The sequence below is a fragment of the Astatotilapia calliptera genome, chromosome 1 (genome assembly GCF_900246225.1).
Source record: "Astatotilapia calliptera chromosome 1, fAstCal1.2, whole genome shotgun sequence".
Classification (NCBI taxonomy): domain Eukaryota; kingdom Metazoa; phylum Chordata; class Actinopteri; order Cichliformes; family Cichlidae; genus Astatotilapia; species Astatotilapia calliptera.
Window position 1 is genome coordinate 13,129,178 of NC_039302.1, and position 22,429 is coordinate 13,151,606.

Consider the following 22,429-nt stretch of genomic DNA (forward strand, 5'->3'; position numbering starts at 1 on the left):
TTAGATTAGCTTTACTTTTCTTTTAAATCTGCCAACAAACAAATAAAAAAATCCAAAAAGTACTATAGGACACATGTAATTTCAGTGTTCAGCGATCGTTAACATGACTAAATGTCTCCTTGTGCTTGTTTATTGCTTAAAATTCTTCTCAGAAACAAGAATGCTACCCTATTGCTGGAAAAAGCTCTAGTCAGTGGGCATAGTGGCTAGAGAAGATCAGCTGTTAAGTACAACTATCTACTGCCACAACCTCAGCACCCGTATAAAAGACACTGCCATCACAGGCAAGCCATTTTCCCTCTATGGGAAATCAGGGCATCCTGCCTTAGGCTGTTGGTGTAAGTACTTAGAGTACAGAAGCTGCCACTGAGCAGGTCAGGAAAACACGCAGAGAGAAAAAGAACGATGACTAAAGAAGAAAGGAGGAAGAAAGTAAACTTGGTGCTGATAGAATGCAATACATATTTATCCATTTCACACAGTCATCTCACATCTGGTAACAGTAGAGCCACCGGGTACCCAGTACAAGAAGAAGCTAACTCTGGCATCCATTTAGTGATGTTATTGGGATTCTAAAGTTACAGACCTGTCTTGGTTAGGCTTGTTTAGTTTCAAGAAGAGTTGTTCAGAGTCACCCATATTTTACTGGTGGTGTAAGTCAACAGCGCCCCTGCTGCACATTAACTCTGTATCTTGCCAGATTTGGTGAGGAGACGCAGCTGAACTGACAGCAAAGACCATGGTGCTTTCTGTACAGTTGATATTGTTCAGAACTTAGCAGCATAGCAGATATTTTCTGTTTACAGCCAACTGTCAAACCAAGAAACAACAACTTACTCTACTGATCAAACCAGAAATTTCACACCAGGGGGCATTTCCAGCCATAAAGATAAAGCGCAAAGGATTGTATATCAGTGTTAAAGCACAGTATCAGTCATGCTGGGGGCCAACGAACGTGCGTGGAAAACTCTAGTTATTTACATTTGACCAATGAGGAGCGCATTAACAATAATCTCCTTTACGCTCACAGCCATTTTTTTTAAAAACATGATCAGAATGAGTTGCCATGGCAACAGTCCTGTGCCCCGTTGAACTGCTTAGGTTCATCAAGACTGCTTATACCACCAAAAGTGGGGGAAACTGACAGAGAATTGGTGGCTTGATTCATTTTTGCATGATTTATATTGGACCACAGTTTCTAGGAACAGGCTGTGCATGTGGAACAATCTTAAATTACTGGTCATAGTTGGAGCTGCTGGTCATTGATCCTGATGAGCCGATTTCCATCTGTTCGTTTTCTTAACTGCGTACCCAACTTTGGGTTGCCATGTGCAATTATATAGTATAGCAATGTTTCATCTTATTGTGATAATGTCAGTCAAACGTAGAACAACTATATCATGTTGATTATGAGCTCTGCCCATTTATCTGGACCCCTAAATAGAAGTCAGAATTTTTAAAATATACTGTTATATGGTGTAATATGCTGTAATATTTGGATTTTTTTTTATTTGAGCGTTGTTCATCTGTATTCATGTTTCTTTTTTTTTCTTTTTTTTATATATATATGTCTTTTGTTAACAGGGGAGACCTGAGAAGAAAATAGCCCAAAGAATCTGAACATAAAATAGTAATATATGACATATATATAGAAAATTTGCAAAAAATAGTGAGAGGCGTAAGTGAGGGGTATACTCAGGCTAACGCTGCTGCTTGCTGAGCTGTAAAATGATAATTATTCTCTATCAGTGTTAGATCATACCTCAGGAAAGGAAAACAAATTATCTCCTTCAAGATCAGCATTAATTTTTATCTACCCATCCCATATACAAATGTATGTATGTATAAAGCAGCAGCTGAATGGTTTTCCTTCTGAGGAAGAAATGCAAAACATAGCAGAGAAACTGAGAACTGCTCCTTTTTTGTCACACTCTCCCCCAAAATGCAAACAGGCAGGCGATCACATACAAACAAAAACAAATTATGCACTGCGACACACACTATCCACCACTATGCATTATGCTGGCACCTTGCTTTCACTAGGAACGGTTGGATGGAAATTACTGGCTGCTTGGCAACAAAACAAATGGAAAAAGGGTCTGGGTGATTTTTTTTTCAGATGATTAGCTGCATCACAATTATTGTTAGTAACATCATTGGCCATAAAATTAATTATTATGGCTAGAGCTTAATGTATGTCTGTACTGTGAATTCCTGTCAGATAAAAGAACAGAAAGTTTCTGTAGTTCTAATTTTCTGTAACTTGTACTCACCTGAATTCATTGAAAGCATGTAGGTACAGAAATCCACCATCTGCTTAGAGGTAAAACTAAGCTCCAAAGTACACTGAATATCATAATTCGCTATTCACATCTATATTTTATAGCCAGAGCACACACTTTGGAAACATTTTGAAGAGTTTTCAGTAAACATGTTAGACGTGTAACATCTTACTGTATACAAGCACCAATATGTCTAGTGTGTAAGCCCATGTAGCACCATAACGGCTGACACGTACCGCAAGTGCAGGGTGTCGATAAGGATATTTGGTGGCGCTGTCAACACCTTGCCATGGTGCTTCAGTATCAAACATCCCTTCCGTTATCACTTTCTTTCCATTACCAAGTGGCATGAACATCTGCTGCTTTTGGGAGAGGTTACAAGTTGCCTTCTCAAGTGTTTTAACACGAACAGAGATTACAAAATGTCCTTCTCTCTCTGGAAAAAGGTTTTCTTGGTGTGGCATAAAATTCAACAAAGGTTTTGCAACTCAGACCATAACTTCAAACCCCAAGTCTGATTACAAAACTGTGCAATAGCCTTTTACTGCTGTGCTTTGTTTAAACAGCAGCTATCCTTTCAGATTCCGTTTAAGCTGCATTATCAGACAAGCTTCTCGTTATATTATAAAACTTTGTGGCGCGTCACCAGTTTGGTTAGAGTTACCTTTTCGCTGACCTGATAAGATGGAGGAATCTTTCCAACCAAACTCTACTTGACTGTTTATCTAATCATGTATTCTATTCATTAAAACTGAGATTAAGAAATGAAGATTGAATTTGTTTCAGTGCAATTTATCGTATTGGAAGCAGAAATGACATTCTCAGAACATAATGTTGTTAAACTTTATGGCTATTATTTTCAATTAATATGCTGGAATTGATGAACTGACTGTGCAAAAATTATATTAAATGTTTTATGTTATATATGTATATAGGTTATTAATTATATAACCTAAAGAAACCAAGGAACCATTGTGAAATTTAAATTACCAGTTGCCAGTCAACCAGACTGCACTGCATTGATTTACATTTGATCTCTAAAAGCTGGATAATCATGGCTGTGTAAATAGCCATTATTTCCACAGGATAAACACAGATCCAACTAAACAAACGTGTGCTTCCACCTATTTGATGTAATGGACTCACAAATAGGATTTCATGACAAGTAATAGGGTTGTAGGTTATTATGAATTATAGTGTACATTGTGATAATTCTATATTTCCCTACAAAATAAATCGGTGGTTTTAATGGACCGTTAACATGTTTTACTTGATTTGGATTTGGGTTTTTTTAGTATCCGTCATTCATTTTATCAGCGCAGTACCACCGAACACCGACTTCACTGTCTACAGCTGAGTGTAGCAGCGAGATCACATGGACTGTAACTCATAAACACATCAAGATTCCCCATTCAGTGCTCAGGGCCTAGCCTGCTCTGCTCTGTAGTTAACTGTCTCTGAGTGTCAAATCCTTCATCCTGATGCAGGAGACACACATAGAGAAGAATTGCTGTGTCTCTCATTTTATGGATTTGGATGTCGGCAGAGGGTAGAGCCGATGAGTGAGTCAGTAGTGGTTAACTTTGTAGCTAATGCTCTGTGGCAGTTGCACAGGTTTCTTCAGCTCAGCTTGAGGCACATAGGGAAGCTGGTTGAGTTACAACTGTCTCACAGTTCTCACTCAGCCAAGTCAGGTTCTTTAACAGCATACCAAGGTTAGGATGAAAAGGGAGAGGTAGATGTATGGGGAGAGGGGAGTGAAACCTCCTACAGAAAAGAAAGAGCTGCAGTTCGGAGAGGAAAATAAAAGTAGATGAGTCTAAGATGTCCAAATCTAGCCCCAGGTAGAGTTAGATGACATTAATTATAAATGAAATTTCACCCTTCTGAAGAAGCCTTTTCAGGTCAGATCTTTTTAGTTTAGAGATTTTCCTGCTCTTTTCAGAGACAAAAAAAATGTTCAGTCGCATTGTTTTACTTTATAGCATGCATCAATCTATCCCTCTATCCTAATGGCAACATCAGTCATTTCATGTGTTTATGTCACTGACTACTCATACGCATTTACTCATTTCAGTCTTTTTTATTTAAGTATTAATGAATTCTTATTAGTTATTGTGTAGAGATTGGTCATCATGTAACCAAGTATTCTGTTTTTCTATTGGCTGATATACATTGTGAGTGTATTTAACATTTGAAAAAGTGGCGATTCCCTCTATCTGTATCTAAGTGTAGTGGTTTCCAAATTTGCCTAATTATTTGAAAGATCCTTAGTTTGATTGTGGGAGGCGACACAAATCCCTTGGGGGGGTTTGTGTCAGGAAGCGCCATGTGGTGTAAAAATCAGCCAAATCAAACATTCAGTTTCCACTATTTCACAAGGGGGCGCCACTTGTTTGTTTGTTTTTTAAGTCAGCTAGTGACCAATATGCAGGAAGGTTAGTGCAAAGTCCTGTGTTCGAATCCATCCTGGGCCTTTCAAATTTATTAAGAAACTTTAATATACTTATCAGTTCATCGGACTTGCAACTATATTTTTTCATAGTTGTATATACAGTTTTTTTGAGATTCTTGACTTTATTATGTTTTTATGTTAGATTGCTACATGTCATAAATATGGTAGCTTGCTCAAAAATATAGAGTAAAGCACTAGTATCTTTCTTTTTTTCATTTCAAACAAGCACACACAATGGAGGAGCAGTATTCATGATAACTTATGAAAGTGGGATGAGATTTAGTTTATTAGGGAAGTGTTGGCAGATGAAAATCAAGCAAATTGGACTTTGGAGGCACAAGCAAGAAGGAGCTTGTCACAGCTTTTGTCATCTGTGAAAGATGACAGGTGAGAGTGTGAGTCTGGTGACAAGCATGCTGTATGACTAGACTAGATTTATGCTTTTTGGTGGGGAAAAAAGTCCCTTATGTCAGTTAGACAGTAAACGGATAAACAAACATGCAATCTATGTACAGGATCCATAAATCTTTATAAGATCAGTTAGGCTAGAAAGAGTCAAAATGATGGACTGCGCTAATAATCACATGCTAAGCTTGTGTTCTGTAAATGAAAAAGAGAGAGCACAGTGCTGATAGACAATACAAACACGCACTCACATGCACTCACATACATGCCCGCTTTCCCAAGCTTGCAATTTGGGAAATGGGTCAGATGTGACTTAGATTTATGTATCTTTGTGTTTTTTCTTTGTGCGCTCGTGTGCTTGTGGTAAGCTAAAAAGTGAGGGAGTGACTGCGCAGGCTTTATTGTGGATGTGGCAGAATGCAGATGTTTCTCAGAACTGCCTAGCTATGATTTAATGATGAAAAGCAGAAGGCAGCAGACTTAGACTCTGGAGAGGCAGCGGGAGCAGACTACGTCAATATTAGAGTCAGAATCAAAGACGGGGAAGATTGTGATTTATTTGTCACTTTTTATTTGAGTGTTACTTACAGAAACACGTTTGGGAACTCTTTTTATCTCTGTGTCTTTCATCTTTTTTAAGCAGTTCGAAAAGCTTGTTTTTGACTGTGTTTATGTCATCAAAATAAAGCAATGCCTGACTGCGACTGTGATGCATTTTATGGATGAGCCCAAAGGAAATCCGAACGTTACCTTGACAGGAGGCGGTGTCTATCAGCTGCTAATATGTCACTTGATTTGATGTTTTGCGAAATGCTACAGCTTGTCAGGATTGTGGATGAACACTGTGGGGAATAGAGTATGATGCACGAATGTACTTTTTTCAAAACACAATAAAATATCAAACAAGGACATGCATTTTTTTCTATTTGAGGGTTAGAAAAACTCAGGTGTGTCATTTTGTCATGTCAGGAAGAGTTAAAGTCAGCAATAGCAGCACAAAGGTGTGAGATAGAGGGGATACAATAGAAAAAAAGGGGGGGGGGGGGAATCAATCAACACTCGCTGTGGAACACAGAAGGGCAAACACTTCAGTGGGTTTTTGTTGATATTAAAAAAATAAAGTTTTTCCCAAGGTGACCAGCAGATGGCAGAGCACCTTTGGGCTCTAAGGCCTGAACAAGAGCGAGAGAGCAGGGCAGGCAGAGAAAGAGATCTTTTCGTGAGTTTTGCTTTCCTGGTTGACTGATCTCCCTCAGTGGTCTGATTGTGAGAACGGACTCGTGGGAAGTGTTCTCTCACCGCAGGTGTCAGACTGCTGTTAGATAAGATTATTTGCGGTAGTGAGGAGGTTGCATTATTTGTGTGTGCATGTGTGTACGCACGCTTGTTTGTCTGCGTGCGCATGCACCACTTCTCGGTGTGTGCTTCTTCTCATTAAATGTCTGCCTGATAGAAATGTAGTGCTACATTGTGTTCGGTTGGAACACAGTACAACACAGAAGTTGTTTTCGACTTGCACACTGAGCTCCATATGGTCAAACTCAGGAGGAGAAAGACGGGGAAGCGAAGAGAAAGCCTGCGCTCCGTGTCATAAGCCCTATCCCTGTTTGTTTCTGTTTTACAAAACCAAAAGTTATAATGCTTTTGTGTTCTGTGGGATTCAGGCTTTAGTGTGGAGTCATTCTGATAGTGATTTTAACAAAAAAGGCAAAGCGTGCCTTGAGAAATCATTGAATCTGCTACGGTACTTTTACAATACGCTGTGTGTGTGACTCCCGACTGTGCCAAAAAGGAAAAATAATAAAAACAGAATAAACTAAGTGCTTAGCTTGCATTTAGTCTTTAAGAGGCAACAGCAATTGAGATCAATGAAACTGCTGTCGAGCTTTCCAATAACTAATAGTGTTAATAACGATTTTAATACTCACGTGGGTTGGCCCACTTCAAAGAAAACACAAAGGCAGACAGATTGGTTTTAGAATGCAAAACTTCACATTTATGCTTTTTAAGAAACACGTATAAAGTTGGAGCTGGTGTCAAATGAGACATTTATGGTCCCCTGGCAGTTTTTATTTTCCCTTTACTTAATATTGTGCTTTCTGTGAAGACCCTTGGGCAAATCCTATTCCTGTTCATTTGCTGGCTTGCTGGAATTGAAACCTTCCAGCAGCAAAGTGCTGCTAGTTGCTTTGTGTTTGTTAAAGTGACTGTGTTTGGTCAGGCAAATTATAAAAACAAGCGGATAACAAGGGTTAGCAGGCGTGATAAGCCATAATATCTTATAAACTGGCAGCGGGGATAGTTTAAGCTGGTCTTATGCTAATATTACTACAAGTGACAGTCAGCAACAGAGAAATACAAACATCTTCAAACATGCTTAAACTTACAAATAAACATATGCAAAAACACAAGCAGAAACATCCACAGAATCACTGTGTGCATTTTAAAGCCTTACAGCTACTGTGGTAGTGCAGTTACATCCTCAAATGTTACACATTTATACATTCCTTTGCTTGTAACGATATTTTTTTAATTGACTTTTTTAAAGAAGTCTAATTCATTTTACGGTGTATGTAGAATTATTTCTTTACACTGAACTTCTCCACTTTGTCCAAACAGAGCCTAGAATCTTTTCAAGGTCCCACCAGTGTCTGACAGCACACACTACCATTATCCCAATTAATTATAAACCATTTCTTCTCTGCTAGAAGTCAGAATCAAAGGAAATAACATCTCTAGAGTACTGTTCTATTAAATAATTTCTTGCACTTGTCATATATACAAGTAGACGACTTTGTAATATTACATTTGTCATGTCATATAAAATGTAGATTGCTGTTCGCTATTCTGGGCTTTGGATAATAGCAGACATTGTTTCCAGTATGGATTTGACTTTTTATTCACCCAATCAATTAATAATTAAACTACATTCATGTCTAGTTTAATGCCACATAAATCACTTTATAAAACTGTAATGCATTTATACAATCTGCATGTGACTGTGTTGTGAAATATACAGTGTTTCCATAAGTCTGACAAGAACTGGTAGAAAAAAAAACTGCCAGTGTTCGTTTTCCTGGCTGGACACTCTCAGGGCTGCCAACAAATAGATGGCTACCTTGCCTAAGGCCAACTTCTTTGGCATTAGCAGCAATAAAAACATATGCAGACACTGTTAATTAAGTGCAGACACACTACACCTGCCACCTTCCATTGCTTTTCTCTTTCGCTGGCTTCATTTTCTTTATAAAGTGTTTTTCAGGCTTCATAGACATAGCGTGTCTCCCCAAATGTGAAACTGATAGCGCTATATTACCATATCAGTATACATTAGCTTTCACAGAAACAAACAATGCAATGAATTCCTTTAGAAAGGTCTTCTCCCTGTTATCTTCATTCAAAAGGCCAGATCTGATCAGCGGCCGTTTTTAAATTACTGACAATGACATTTACCCAGTTTTACCTGCAGTTTTACAAGGCATTTACAGCCAGTCATACTTGCAATTGTCATTGGAGAATATGAGTTAATTGTTTATGAGTTAATTGTTTAAACCATCCCTCCATCCATCATTATTCAATTTACACACTGTATTTAAATATGAAGCCAGTTTTTGTGCTAGTGTCCTGGGTCTAACTGACTGCAAACCCCCCCCCCCCCCCCCCCCCCCCCCCTCCCCCTTTATTCCCTTTCTTTATTCTTCCTTTTTGTTTAATTGAATGTTTGGAGCAGTTCTAAAATATATAATGAGGTCATTTGCATTAGACTGCAGATTGGGTGACCTTTGCTTTTGCCAATAATTACAGTAAAACCCGTCTCTGTCTGTCATCACCAAGGATGTGGCAGGGACCTCTCTGTGCTCACGAAAGGTTAGCTGGAGGCTTGCGTCTGGACTTATGAAAAAGCCTGAGGAAAATGTCATTAGAGCAAGGGAAAAGACACTCAGAATTAACAATTGGAAATTCAATCAGGATGGCTTTAAGGATGGCATGTGTGTGCGTGTATATGTGTTTGTGTGTATGTGCAAGACATAGTCCCAGGAAAACTTGTGTTTTCCTTTCCTTGTGAGACTGCAGAATGTGATAGGAAGGGCACCCTGGGGGTGACTTCTGTTAGCTCCACAGGCCCCTTTGACTTTGCTAGCACCAAACAAATTAACAACACAAACTAAACAATCAGCCTGTAAAAGTCCCCGCAGTAGAATCGACAAACATGATAGAATTTTGCCTCCATTATTTTATTGTCCCTTTGCAGTTATGTAATACTTTAATGAAAACACAGTTTGTTTGTTTTTTCAAAAGTTTTTACACTTTTCACTTTGAGGAATTTTTCTAATAGTGCTCCTTGTTTATTTGCATGCAGTTAATGGTTGTCATTGTGCAGTGAAACGTGACTGTATTTACAGTGTGCAAACTCTTTCCCCATCAATATCTGGGCTTAAGTCAAAATAGACGTTTTATTCGACAATTCTTCTCAGTCGGCCGTGATGATATATATTACATTTTACATTGTTCGGGCAAAATGAATTCACACTGCAGTCCTGATCAGCGCTCAGTGTGCAAAAGCAGCATGCTTGAGCTTGTTCAGCTCAGTGTCAAATAAAACTGTAAATAAAAAAGAAAAAAAATTAAATTAAGGGGGCAGAGCAGAGCACTAACATCAGAGGCTCTGTTTTGTGCTCTTGGTTCTAGTCACAGCGGCGCGTCACGTTTCACCTGCCGGATGGCTCCCAGGAGAGCTGCAGTGACAGCGGTCTGGGGGACCACGAGCCTGTAGGCAGTGGCTCCCTCCTCACACAACCTCTCCCTCTGGTGCAGGCGCAGGACGACTTCTACGAGCAGGCCTCCCCTGATAAGAGGACTGAAGCTGATGGAAACTCCGATCCCAACTCTGGTAAGTTGAATTATATTCTTTCTAGCATATATGCATAGTTTGGATTTTCTTATCTAACTTTAAATCTACCATTCTTCTTCTTCTTCTTTTTTTCAAACTCTATAGCTTAAATCAACATTGGTGGCATTGTGAAACAGCTGCAACATGTTCACGTTGACTCAATTTGGTGGACATTGTGCGCATAGTGATGGTGTCTTTTCTTTCAAATCCAATATGATTTTATTCATTTTTCTACTTATTGTATGCAGGATGGTGAAATCAGAACATTCATTGTCTACAGGTTGAAGAAAATGAAAACGTTTCATATCTGGCTTTGAGGGATGACTAAAACCTCTTGAAAAGAGATAATAAATTCTCATGAAAAGCAACATCTGTCTCCATAATGGACTCAACACACCAAAAATCATTTAATTTAGAGTTATTTGATTGCTCAAGTAGGTTTCTAGTGGATACATGAGCAGGTCATTCATTTCTCAGTTAATCATCCAGACTTGTTCATTCCTCCCAGGAGCAAACCTGGGCCTCCCATAGGCTCCTCACCTATTTGTGAAACTCATTTGATTTATTTAGAGATGATTTCCCAGTTGGAAGCCTTGTTCTCAGCTGAAGATGTTAACTTCCCACTATTTCTGGTGGGGATGTACATCTCCGACCCAGTTTTCTCATTTTATCATTAAGAGGTGAGGCGTGCGCAAAGATCAAGCGCATCGCCTCAAGGTCGATGCCAGCTTGCCTGCTGAGGGTGGAGCAGCTAGCACCGCATAAATACAAGTGCAGTGAGTAAACTGTGGGTGCATATGATTTAAAACAGATTTAACTTAGCAGATGCACTCACAGTTGGCAAATGTATTCAGTGAGCTTTGTGTAGGCCTACCCACTCACTATCTTCAGAAACAACCCATTCTCATTCCCAGAGACTTTAAATACTGCGATTTTGTCAGAGCTGCTGGCATCTCTGAGATATGCGCAAGTGTCCTTTGGAGTTGCTACACCAGTTATAGCGACATTTGATGCTGGGCACAAATGTTCCTACAATATGCAAAAAAGGTAAAAAAAGTCCACAAAGCTTGGTTTGAAAAACTGGTGAATGCATAGCTACCATTCATCTCTTATTGTCTCACACACTGTCTTTTAGGTTTGTTTAGTTTTTTTTTTTGTTAGTTTTTTTTTTTTTTTGTTAAATTTGGTTTGAATTCACTGTTTAATTTTTTTTTTCTTCTTTGGTTAAGTTTATTGTTGTCTATACTCGTTGAAATTCACCTGTTGGGATGACAGCTAAAATAAATGTAATGTATTGGATTACCAATTAGCAACAAGGAATCATATCAACTTCAAAACAAGTGATTACCAAATAGATTATTGGTGAACAGGGCTTTAGGTTATCCCATACTCAAAGTCAATAACAACTTTAAAAGTATTTAAGCCAATCAAGAGTCTAATCAAGTGGTTTGGTTTTTGGCTTTTGGCAACCAGTCAACCCAAATTCATACAGTAGAAGAATTATAAGAGAAAATTCATTAAAACAGTTTCAGTCAACAGTCAACATCCTTAAATGTTGACTGTATAATTAACAATTAGACAACGTACTCAGTGGTCCAGCAAATTTACACTACCTTTGAACCACATTACATATCGTGTACTGACATCAGGGGACAATGTTCATGAATTCATTGGAATCTCGAAAGAATAGAGATTTACAGTGTTACATTATATGAATGTGGGATTTTCAAATGTCATGAACTGTTGGCTAAGGAAAGCATTTCATCCTATGGCAGGTCAGAAATTTATGCTATTTGTTCAACTGGTATTTACTGCATAACAATTAATGAATAATGAGCTGTACATATCTCACACCTTCCATCCTACTGTCTATAAATACAAATAAGGCTATGGATATGCTTACACAATTTGGTGCGCAGAGACAGATAAACTCTAACTGCCTTGGCTTTCAGAAGCTCGAAAAATAAAAGAAATAAACAATTAAATAAAGCATAAAATAAAATTGTATTAATTTCATTCTGTTAGCAGTATTTTACAGGTAAGATACAATGTAAAATGCTAATTTTAGAAGCAGCACCTCAAAGAAGGCCTCATCCATTAAACATGACTTACTAGCTTAAATATTTGTAGTTTTTCAGCACACTGCATCATTTTTGTCCTTAATCAGCAGCCTTCTCTTTTGTTAGTGTTGTTTGCCTGTCAGCAAACTATTAACAGTGACAGCAGTGGTCTTTGATCATTGACCTGCTTCTTGGCAGGATAATGATTTTATGTCCTGTGTATGAGCGATATGTTACCTGCTGTGGCACTCTCTAATACGTGAACTCAGTGGACCCAGGTTAACTCGTTTTGAGTAAGTCTCTGTCAGACTTAAAAAGCCTCACACTGTTTTCCTACTAGCTGTACAATACGAGTCATTCTGTTGACAAAGGCAAACAGTATCTAAAAGGTGTTTGACACTTTCGTGTTCTGAGCTCCAAAGTATCTTCTAACGCTATTCAAAAGAACCCCATTCAGTGCAACATTTTAAATGCCGACCTTGACAGTAGGTGGTCTTTCCACGAGGCTTTATTCAAGATTTGACAATAATATTACTTGTGCCTTGTTTTCTAAAATGTTAAGACCATTCAAAAGAACTTCAAGAATCAAAATGACAAAATGACATGAATTATTAAATTATTACAAGTCTCCAGTTGTCGTTTTGCAAGCAGAATATTGAAAAATGATTTATTTGAAGTAATACAGGAAAGTATTAATAGTTATATATAGGTTGCGGCTTTCATCTAAATTACAGAAATACAGCGTGCATACTACTGGGTATCTGATAACGTCCCTTTTTCCTTTTTTTAAGAACAACATAAAGACTGTCTTTGTAAGTTGGAAAATTTTCCTTAGTTTCACTATGATGAAAACAAATTAAAAAAACAACAACAACCCCCAAAAAGAACTATTAACAGATGGATGGTAACCAGGGATGTAGCAGTTTCAGTCAGCATTGTAGTTTTTTGATATAAAAAAAGAGAAAAAACCTCACAGTAATCTATGAGCCAGTGCTACATAAGCAAATGTAGTTAAATCTTAAGACCTTGCAGGGCCCGGTTTCCCAGCAATGATTGATTTTAAAGGTTAGGAGTGCTTTTGGGAGCTTTTTTTATATATAAAAGCTGTTGTATTTTCTCAAAACAACACTTACAAACAAGTCCACATGGAGTTCTGTTAATGCTGTTGAGGAGGAGGATGAATTGATTGAAACTAACCTATAACATTGAATACTCCATAGAGGAGTTCTGGATATTAAAATATTAAATATATAAATATATATTAAATATTATATATTATTAAAATATATAAAATGTAACATACGACACAAATGACACAGTAGAACGAACAGCTTGATTGCGTAGCAGGAAAGAAACACATTTTGCAGTCAGCAGTGACAGCCTTCAGCCTTTGGCATTTTATGTTAGTGGGTGGAAGTAAGTTTCAGAGTGAACTTTGTGAAATCTAATTTGATCGATTTAGCTTGTGCTCGACGTATTCCTATGCACACATTAAGCCATTTTGTTATTAAATTAATGTTACTGTACTCAGATCACTTGATAAATGGACATTGAAAAAAGAAAATAACCACCAATTTAAGCACACAACTGTGAAATAAAAACAGAACAAACAAACAAAACACATAATTAGGATAGAGAGCAGATGAATTATAGAGTATTAAACCTACAGGCAAAATTCTCTCAACTCTGATTTAAAGGAGTACAAACAAAAACATGTAAGCATAAACATCATGTTGCCAAAATCCACTACTCTGCACTCCCCCTCATGATAGTGTTTGCAGTCATCATTTAGAAAGCTCTGAAATCTGTGAGACTGATGTCTGTGTAACGCACATAAAACAGCCCACTCATCTAACAAATTAGTTCTGAATCAGACTTTTTAAGTGCATTAATAGCACCCAGTAAATGTAATACAATATTTTTTGAAATTATTGGATCTATTTACAAACCAGTATCACTTACATCTGCTGCTAAATACTCTGTCAAAAGTCACTACATAATTACACATAGAAATGAACCTGGTTCTTTGGGCATGTTTTATTTAGTAAGGTATTTGTTTAATTAAGTTTGATATTATAAATTTGATTCATTTTCTGATCCAAAACTAGAAAGGAATTGCCCAAAAATAATAATTTAAAGCTTATCAGTAGTTCATGTATCTTATTATGTCACTTGTATTGTAATCAAGATTTTTTTTACTCCTGAACTGGCTCAATACAAGAAACTCAATCCGTTCATTAGTCATTCCAGTTACTGTTGTTTTGAGCTTCGACTCCAGATGTAGAGTAGCAGAAATGGAAGATCCTGGGGAGTTTTTAATGAAGAAGTTTTAATTGTTAGGCTATGTGAACTGTTTTTAATGCGTCTACCATCCATAATTTACAATGCGTTAGAAACAGTAGAATAATTAAACGTTTGAATTACACATAAGCGCAGAGATTCTTTATGGTTATTTTGCTTTAGTCTTAGACTTAGATTTAACCAGTGGATCTGTAATGTGTAATTATGGCTCGCTCGTGCTCATTATCACAGACATTATTGCAGATGGAGCAGATACCTGGAGCCTTGGGATGGATGCAAAGGGCAAAGAAAAAGCTGTCAGTGTAGGCTCCTAAATCTTACAGATTATTGAGTTGGTAAGAATTGTTCAGTAATCTCTATTTCGACTGTCTGGCAGTAATGCTGTATCACAGATATTTAAAATAGAATGTGAGCAAAATGCAAGTAAAAAAAACCTGAACATAATTTGAAGAGATTTCAGAGAGGTTTACATACAGCGATCAAAATATTAAAGAACACAAACATGCAAAATTTTGCTCTGAGCTGGAAAATGGTGGGCGAATGTGTTCATTCTTTGCCTCAGAGATTGCAGTGCACCGCTGGATTGGCATGTCCATGGCCTGTACTGAGGCATTCCTCCTACTGTGGCCACTGTAGTGCGTGAAGAGTCAGCAAGATACGAATCTGTTGCAGTTTAGGAAATAACCTCAGCACACCCTCGGGAAATACCAGTTTGTGCAGGGACACTGTGTTTTGCGCCATGGCTGGCAAAGTTCATAGAGTTAATATACAAGTTGCATGTGGACTGAAAACATTTGATTCCTATGAGAAAGAGTTTCTAGGAGTATCTAAAAAGTGTTCTGGAGGCATGCTAGAAATCGCCAGAGATGTGAGAAATAGGTTTAATATTTTACCTTAACGTGCATTTAGGTAATAGAGCCCAGGAGCATTTCTAACGTCCATCTTTCATCATAGTTTATATTTTAAAGAATGAACTTTACTGAGTAAATCTATTGACTTGAAATTAAAGTTTTTATTTTATTTTATTTTATTTTATTAGGTTACACTAATAAAAACTAATGCAATAAACGATAAGGTTTATTGTAAAGTCATTCTCAACAGTTCCTTCAAAACAAACAGAAGAAATCAGCTGCAGTACTTGAATGGCTATAAAAAGTTGTTTTCATTAATAGGCTTTTTTGGTCTTTCACACTGGATGTGCATGGATGAGGCTCCCTAGACTGCAAAGAAGTTGAAATAATACATGATTGGAGAGTGCCCAGAATAAACAGAGAAACAAGTGGGGTGAGCTAGATAAACCAGCCATTATTGACTAAAGTGCTACATAAATTATTTAAAAACATTGGAGACAAGAAATATAGAGCAGTAAGACAAAAAAGATCACTTGCACAATCACGCATACAGAAATACACACACACACACACACACAAAGTCAAAGGCCAATAGATATAGACTGTGAGATGAAATCTGAATGAAGTTGTTGGAGTGGGTGGAACTGATGTAATGAGAAAGGTTGTTTTTCTGCTCCAGCAACAATCCTTAAGCTTAAAATATAGACAATAAAACAGCCAAGAGTCGCATGCCTGATGACCTTAGCGTTCTACGGAACAAATGGGATCAAAACAAACAGAAATGTAATAAATCAGTCTCACAAACAACAACAGAATCTTTAAGTAGTTTCTGATTTGAGGACAATCTGCCAGCTGGGTAGTCTACCTGATGTTTATCAGAAGACTTTCCTGAGACAATAGTGTATATCCAAGTGAGCATGCATGAATAATTTCTTTTAAGTCAGAAGGCGATGGAGAAACACATGCATATTTAAAATATATACAGATAGAAATATCGGTTACCCTAAGGAATTCCTTTCTGTGCATTTAAAAATCACATATATGCAATATATGATAATACCATTGTGTGCAAATTACATTGTTTATTATTATTATTATTATTATTATTATTATTATTATTATAAAGGCTGTGGAAGTGGAACTGGATTGTAAAGTGGGAAGGATTCCCACCAAAATAGGTGTCTCCAGGACCACTTTTTCATTGCGACACTCACATACACAAAGACAGGTTCACAGAGTGATAACAATACTAGCCACACTGTGTTGTTGATAATTGTCTTGGTGGCTGCAGGTCTGTGTGGCTGAGCAATGACTTATACTAAACATAGAGTACTTCTAACAAGCAAAAGTGTGCTCATACAGTTTAGAAGAGCACACTCACATAGGCAGCTTTATCTTATCATGTGATATGTATCATGCAGTGTGGGTGTAAATCTTTAAATCTGTAGTTAAATACATTTCAAAGTGAATTTTTTTTTTAAATTTCATTTTGCATTTTATTGGTTCTGATGGATAATCCAAATTTTCACTAGGTGTGAATGTGCGAATGAATGTGAGTGCGAATGGTTGTCTGTCCCTGTGTGTTGGCTCTGTGACAGACTGGCGACCTGTCCAGGGTGTACCCCGCCTCTCGCCCTATGACAGCTGGGATAGGCTCCAGCGCCCCCCGCGACCCTGAAAAGGACAAGCGGAAGCGAATGGATGGATGGATGGATGGTTCTGATGGATAAAGACCAATCAATGTTCTTAAATGCTCATCAATTCAGGCCCGGTGGGAGTCTTTCCTGGTCATAGGGCAACAAAGGACAGGTTGCTAAACTATTGCATGGCTACACATACAGAAAGACATACGATATATGACCAATTTAGAATCACCAGTTAACCTAACCAAGGTAAAATTAATTCAAAGAAATCCAATATTGCAGGAATTCCATATCATAGCTTGATAACCATTGAGCTTATACAGCATCACCTATACTGACACAGTGGCAGACAAAAGTGCTCCATGACATGTAACCGTGCAATTCAATGGGCTACCTATGAATTAATTAATAAATTAATCAATCAAAAACGAAATAAAAATAAAAATAGTGTGGGTTCCTCTGAACATTTTGCTCTTGTCTTGAGCATTTAATTTGACTGGGTGAATAAAGCATTTTTTTCTATCTGTTATATACAGTGTTGGGCGTAATGCGTTACTAAGTAACGCGTTACTGTAATTAAATTACTTTTCCACTGAAAAAGTAGAGTAACTAATTACTGTTCATTTTTAGGTATTTTAATTACAGTTACTTACAATGTACTTGCGTTACATTGTAAAATAATTTAAAAAAATTTTTATCTTCTAAACGTAGACGTAAACTCTGCCGCTTTAACATCGTTGCAGTGCAGGTGCGCGTCATTTCGCGCCAGTTTGCTGCATAGTCGTATTCTAAAGCGGAAGGACTCGGCTGAAGCGAGTGGCTGTTTTATGAAATGGACATATTCCCGTCTCTTCACTTTTCTGAAACAAGCAGACAAGAATATTATCGTAATATGTAAGCTATGTCCTGGGGAGAAAAAACTATCGGCCACTGTTAATAGCAGGAGTAATCTACTGAAGCGCCTGACACGTAAGCATAGACAAACACTTCTGAGTAATCCTTGTTCATCATCCATGGATAACACTGCGGCAACTCCTGCTAAGCAGGCAAAACCTGATTTTACTTCAGCAGCACAGAAAATGTCTGAAGGTGAGCTTAAAAAAAATGATTGCAGGCTACATTGTGGAAGAGATGCTACCGCTGCGCACTGTAGAGTCTCCGTCTTTAAAAATGTATTTATTATTTAACCTTCCTGCCTTCTTGGGACCTTTTTGTGCCACTGCTATGTGTTAAATGGCTGCCATTTCCACTGTGTTCAGTGGAATATAACCAAACTTGCCACAGGATAGTTTTTACCTGTCAATGTTAATATTCCAGTGTGAATTCCTTAAATCAGCCTAAAATGGCTGAGCAGCAGAAATCCCCACACCCATCACCCTGGGGACCATTTTCTGCCCATTGACTTCCATTATAAACGCTATTTTTCAACCCCAAATTATCATCATATGATTTTATTTTTTCTTCTTTTCTTGGATGTCAATGAAGACTCAGGGCCTTGAAGTTGTAATTTTTAAATTGCAAAAAAAATGCAAAAAAAATAATGGCAGGTCAAAATGTATGTTGGTGCCAATCTTTGGTCCATCTAAAGGCCTACTTATAATGACAATCACATATTACTTCAACTGGTTTTTTGTGGAAATATTTAGTTTCGTTTTTTGGTTTTTGGGGCTTATAACACAGGGCGCTCATGTAATAACACTGGGATTTGAAGGGTTAAAACAACGAAAATATAATTAAAACTTTACATGAATATTTCAGGGAGAAGTAGTTTTACAAGGTTGGCTAATTTAAAGTGGAATAAAATATGGATATATGGTCTTTTTATGGCGTGGCTGAGAATGGTCCCTAGGGTGATGGGTGTGAGTTTTTTAAAGGATGGCAGGAGGGTTAAAGAGTTTGATTTCTATTGTTTGCCCACTCAAGGTTTATAGGGATTTTAAGAAGTATTTAGTTAAATTACTTATTTAGTAATTAAGTTACTTTTCTGACACAGTAATTAGATAAGTATTTTAAATACAATTTTGGCTAAGTAATTAGTAATTAGTAATTAATTACTTTTTTAAAGTGACTTACCAAACACTGGTTATATACTTTAAACATAGACTTTACTTGCAGTCTAAACAGCTGTTTAGAACCATGCTGAAATTCATGAGCTGTGATGGAGCAATTATCATCATCAGTGACAATATAAATGAAGGAACACTCTCTTTTTTAATAATAAATAAATACACAATACATAATACATGAAAGATGATTTTTTAAAATGAGAAAATTGCATTATATTGGTAAGAATGCCATACAACTAAGGATCATTGTTTTCTGACATGGATAAACAAGTGAACAAGCTGCAAGTAACATGTTTAACTTTAAATGAGAAACATTCATTTATCAGCTGACAACATGTTTACAAAAACAAGAGTTGTGTGTGACAAGGGTTTAATAAACCCTAATAACTGTGATCATTAGATTGTGGTCAAACAACACTTAGAACAATGCAGAACAGTATTTGTCATAAAGAAGTTTGTCAAGTGAGTTTAGCATTCTGAAAAATCATTGTCACTGATTATTGACATTTCTTGTTTGACACAATGCAGACATTGCTCAAAAATTGTTGACTGTATTGGAGGTGATACACCAATGGATGTATCCATTAAGGAAAAATGAGCATTCCCTGACTGTTCCTGGAGGTTCCTGGCTGTCACTGGTTGAAATCAGTTGGACTGCACCAGAAATGTCCTTATGATTGCTAGCAGCTTTGTCTGAAAATACTCACTAACTACTAGTCCAGCTTTACTAAAATCTGATGAAATGTGAGACATATTGGAAATGGAGAAGTACCCCAACCCCATGCATACTATGGGTGACTGCAGCAGTATGATGGAAACCAAAGTAATCACAAGGAGTTTCTTGCCAACCCCTTTGGGAAATACACTTTTGTTTTTTGTTATTTGCCAGGTTGTCACCGATTGGTCTGTAGGCCTGCATAAATGGGACTTCAGCAATCCTTTTCCCAGCAACTGTCATCAGTCTCCAGAATAGTGGAGAAATACAAATTTTTCCTTCGTTACCAGTGTTTGGCAGATGGCTGTCTCTAGACCTAGACTCTAGACCTTATTTACTTGATCCCACATTGTCCAAACTGGTGGGCAAGTTAATGTTACATGATTATTGGTCATATGTCTGTAAAACTTTAATAATATGTGCTAATGTGCTTAAGATTACAGCAAACAAACCGTGCTTTACATACTACAGCAAGTGATTATTCTATTCACAAAATAACAAATGATGTTTAGGACCCTAGTGGAAACTGCATCCCTACAGCTTTCTTTGTGGTGGTCAGCACACCACAAAGAAAGAACTTACAGCAAGAAGTTCTGAATCCAGTCTGGGCCTCTTTTGGCATTCACATGTTCTCTGGAGGTTAATTGGTGATTCTAATTTGATCATAGATGTGAATGGTTGTCTGTCTCTGTGCTAGTCCTGCAACAGATTGGCAACCTCTCAAGGATGTACCCTGCCTCTAGCTCGATGACATCTGAGATAGGTTTGCAGGAAGATGGAGCCTAATGTACAAGAAAATGGATAGATGGATGGATTGATGGTTCACGTTGAGAAATGCTTATACTTATTTGTTGTGTAGTTGATCATTAGCTGAAGTTTATATTTGAAATGTTTGAAGATTAATGAGCTTAACAGAAACATGAGAACAAAATACTCAAATGCAAGATTGTTATGTCGTCTACAGTGACTGTGAAACTACATTAGCCATTAGTCATTGATAAGCAGGAAATGATGACTAACTCCTTTGTTCAAGTATCCTGCTCCATTGCATTCCACCCTGCTTTCTCTAAAACAGGGGTGTCAAACTCAAATACACAGTGGGCCAAAATTCAAAACTGGAACAAAGTCGCGGGCTAACGTTAATATTTATTGAAATATATTTATTCCTCCAGATATAAGAATGAATATTTTCTTATGGACTCAAACACGTTTTGCTGTAAAACTGAATATGGAACAAGCAAAGCTTAATACTAAACAATATATATATTAGCTGTATAATACCAGTAGGCCAGCTCTAATAGTAATTTGGTATGGCTTTGCGGGCCAAATGTAATTAGGCTGCGGGCCAAATCTGGCCCACGGGCCAGAGTTTGACACCTATGCTCTAAAACATCAAAGCATCTTTTCAAGCCCCACATCCATCAAGTATCACTACCCCTATTTGATTCTCAATTTGGAAAGAAGAAAATATTTCATTAAATATTTTCAATTTTTCATCAAATATGTTTTGTTACTGTGAAATATCATATTTCCATTTTGTTAATCACCAACACATGTCTGGCCATTGGGATTAGGTAATATAATTTTGTTTAATTTTCTAAGGATATTTTTATCAGGGTGTTGGCTGTTTAGTTCCTCTCAGTATCATGTAAATATGCTTCAGGCAAGAAAGCTGTCACAGTTCCATGTTTTTGTAATTCTTAGTGCCAAATTTCTGGTGCTATATTTCAAAATCCATTCCAACTATGTCTCTACTGCAAAAACAATTGCCATCTTCACTGCATTTTACTTTTGTGAGTGACAACAACAAGACACCAAGCTTCTTGTGAGTGAACACGTTTAAGATCACGTTTAATGCTTCACACAAAAACAGAACTGATTTACTTTGAATTTATTGTATTTTCTTTTTCTACTGCTTTGCTGTAGTTGAGTGTGGCAGTACAAAATAGATTTGGAATACATACAGTAGAAACTACAAATGGGAAGTTTCTGTATACTACTGTGTATAATTATTGAACACATTATGGCAACATTCAGATAGTAAAGTCAGAATTTGGCATGGACAACATAATAGTATTAATCTATCCAGTCTTGTCAATCATTTAGGCTGCTGGTGGTGGTGGTATTCTGGTATGGGGGATATGTTCTTGGCATGTTCATTTGTTCATGAGCTCTGGAACAATGCCCAGTTGGTACTGATCGTTGTTTCAGTGTCACATGTTTTTTCTGATGGCTTCTTCCAGCAGGATGAGTGATTTCCTGAACATGGCAGTCAGTTCACACAACTCAAGTGGCAATCTCAATTCAGTAGACTACTTTTGGGATGGGGTTAAACTGGTCATGCAGCCCACTAACCTGTTGGATCCATATGACGGTGTCACTCTGGACCATAATCTCTGAGGAATACTTTTACCACCTTATTGAATCACCTGATACAAGCAGGGTGTACCTAATAAAGTGCCTGATAAAGTTAATGCAGCTTCACAATCAGAAGTAAAATACTAACATATTCACAAATAAAATGAGACAGAGATACATAATGAGAAGAAAATGTAGCTTGGTAGTGAAACTATACAAGACATGAACTATGTATAATTGTTTCTTAGAGTTACGGGAAGCAGCTGGTAACTGCTGCGAGATGTTTTGAATCATGCTGGTATAAAGAAGACAAATTTCCCCTGAAAGAGAGTAGTAGATTTGGGCTCTTGATGCTACCAGGGCTTCACTGACATTAAATATCACATATTTATCTTTCAAAAA

General features: G+C 37.3%; 1 protein-coding gene across 2 annotated transcripts in view; it reads left to right on the forward strand.

Annotated features, from left to right (window-relative positions):
• The window catches only part of pcdh9 (protocadherin 9), a 196,121-nt gene that overhangs the window by 127,483 nt on the left and 46,209 nt on the right, over positions 1–22,429 (forward strand). The window contains exon 4 of one of the 2 annotated variants that reach the window (XM_026165123.1): positions 9,832–10,033. In XM_026165123.1, coding sequence (XP_026020908.1) covers positions 9,832–10,033 — 202 coding nt within the window. The remainder of the gene's footprint in view (positions 1–9,831; positions 10,034–22,429) is intronic. The other variant, XM_026165131.1, reaches the window with a different exon arrangement.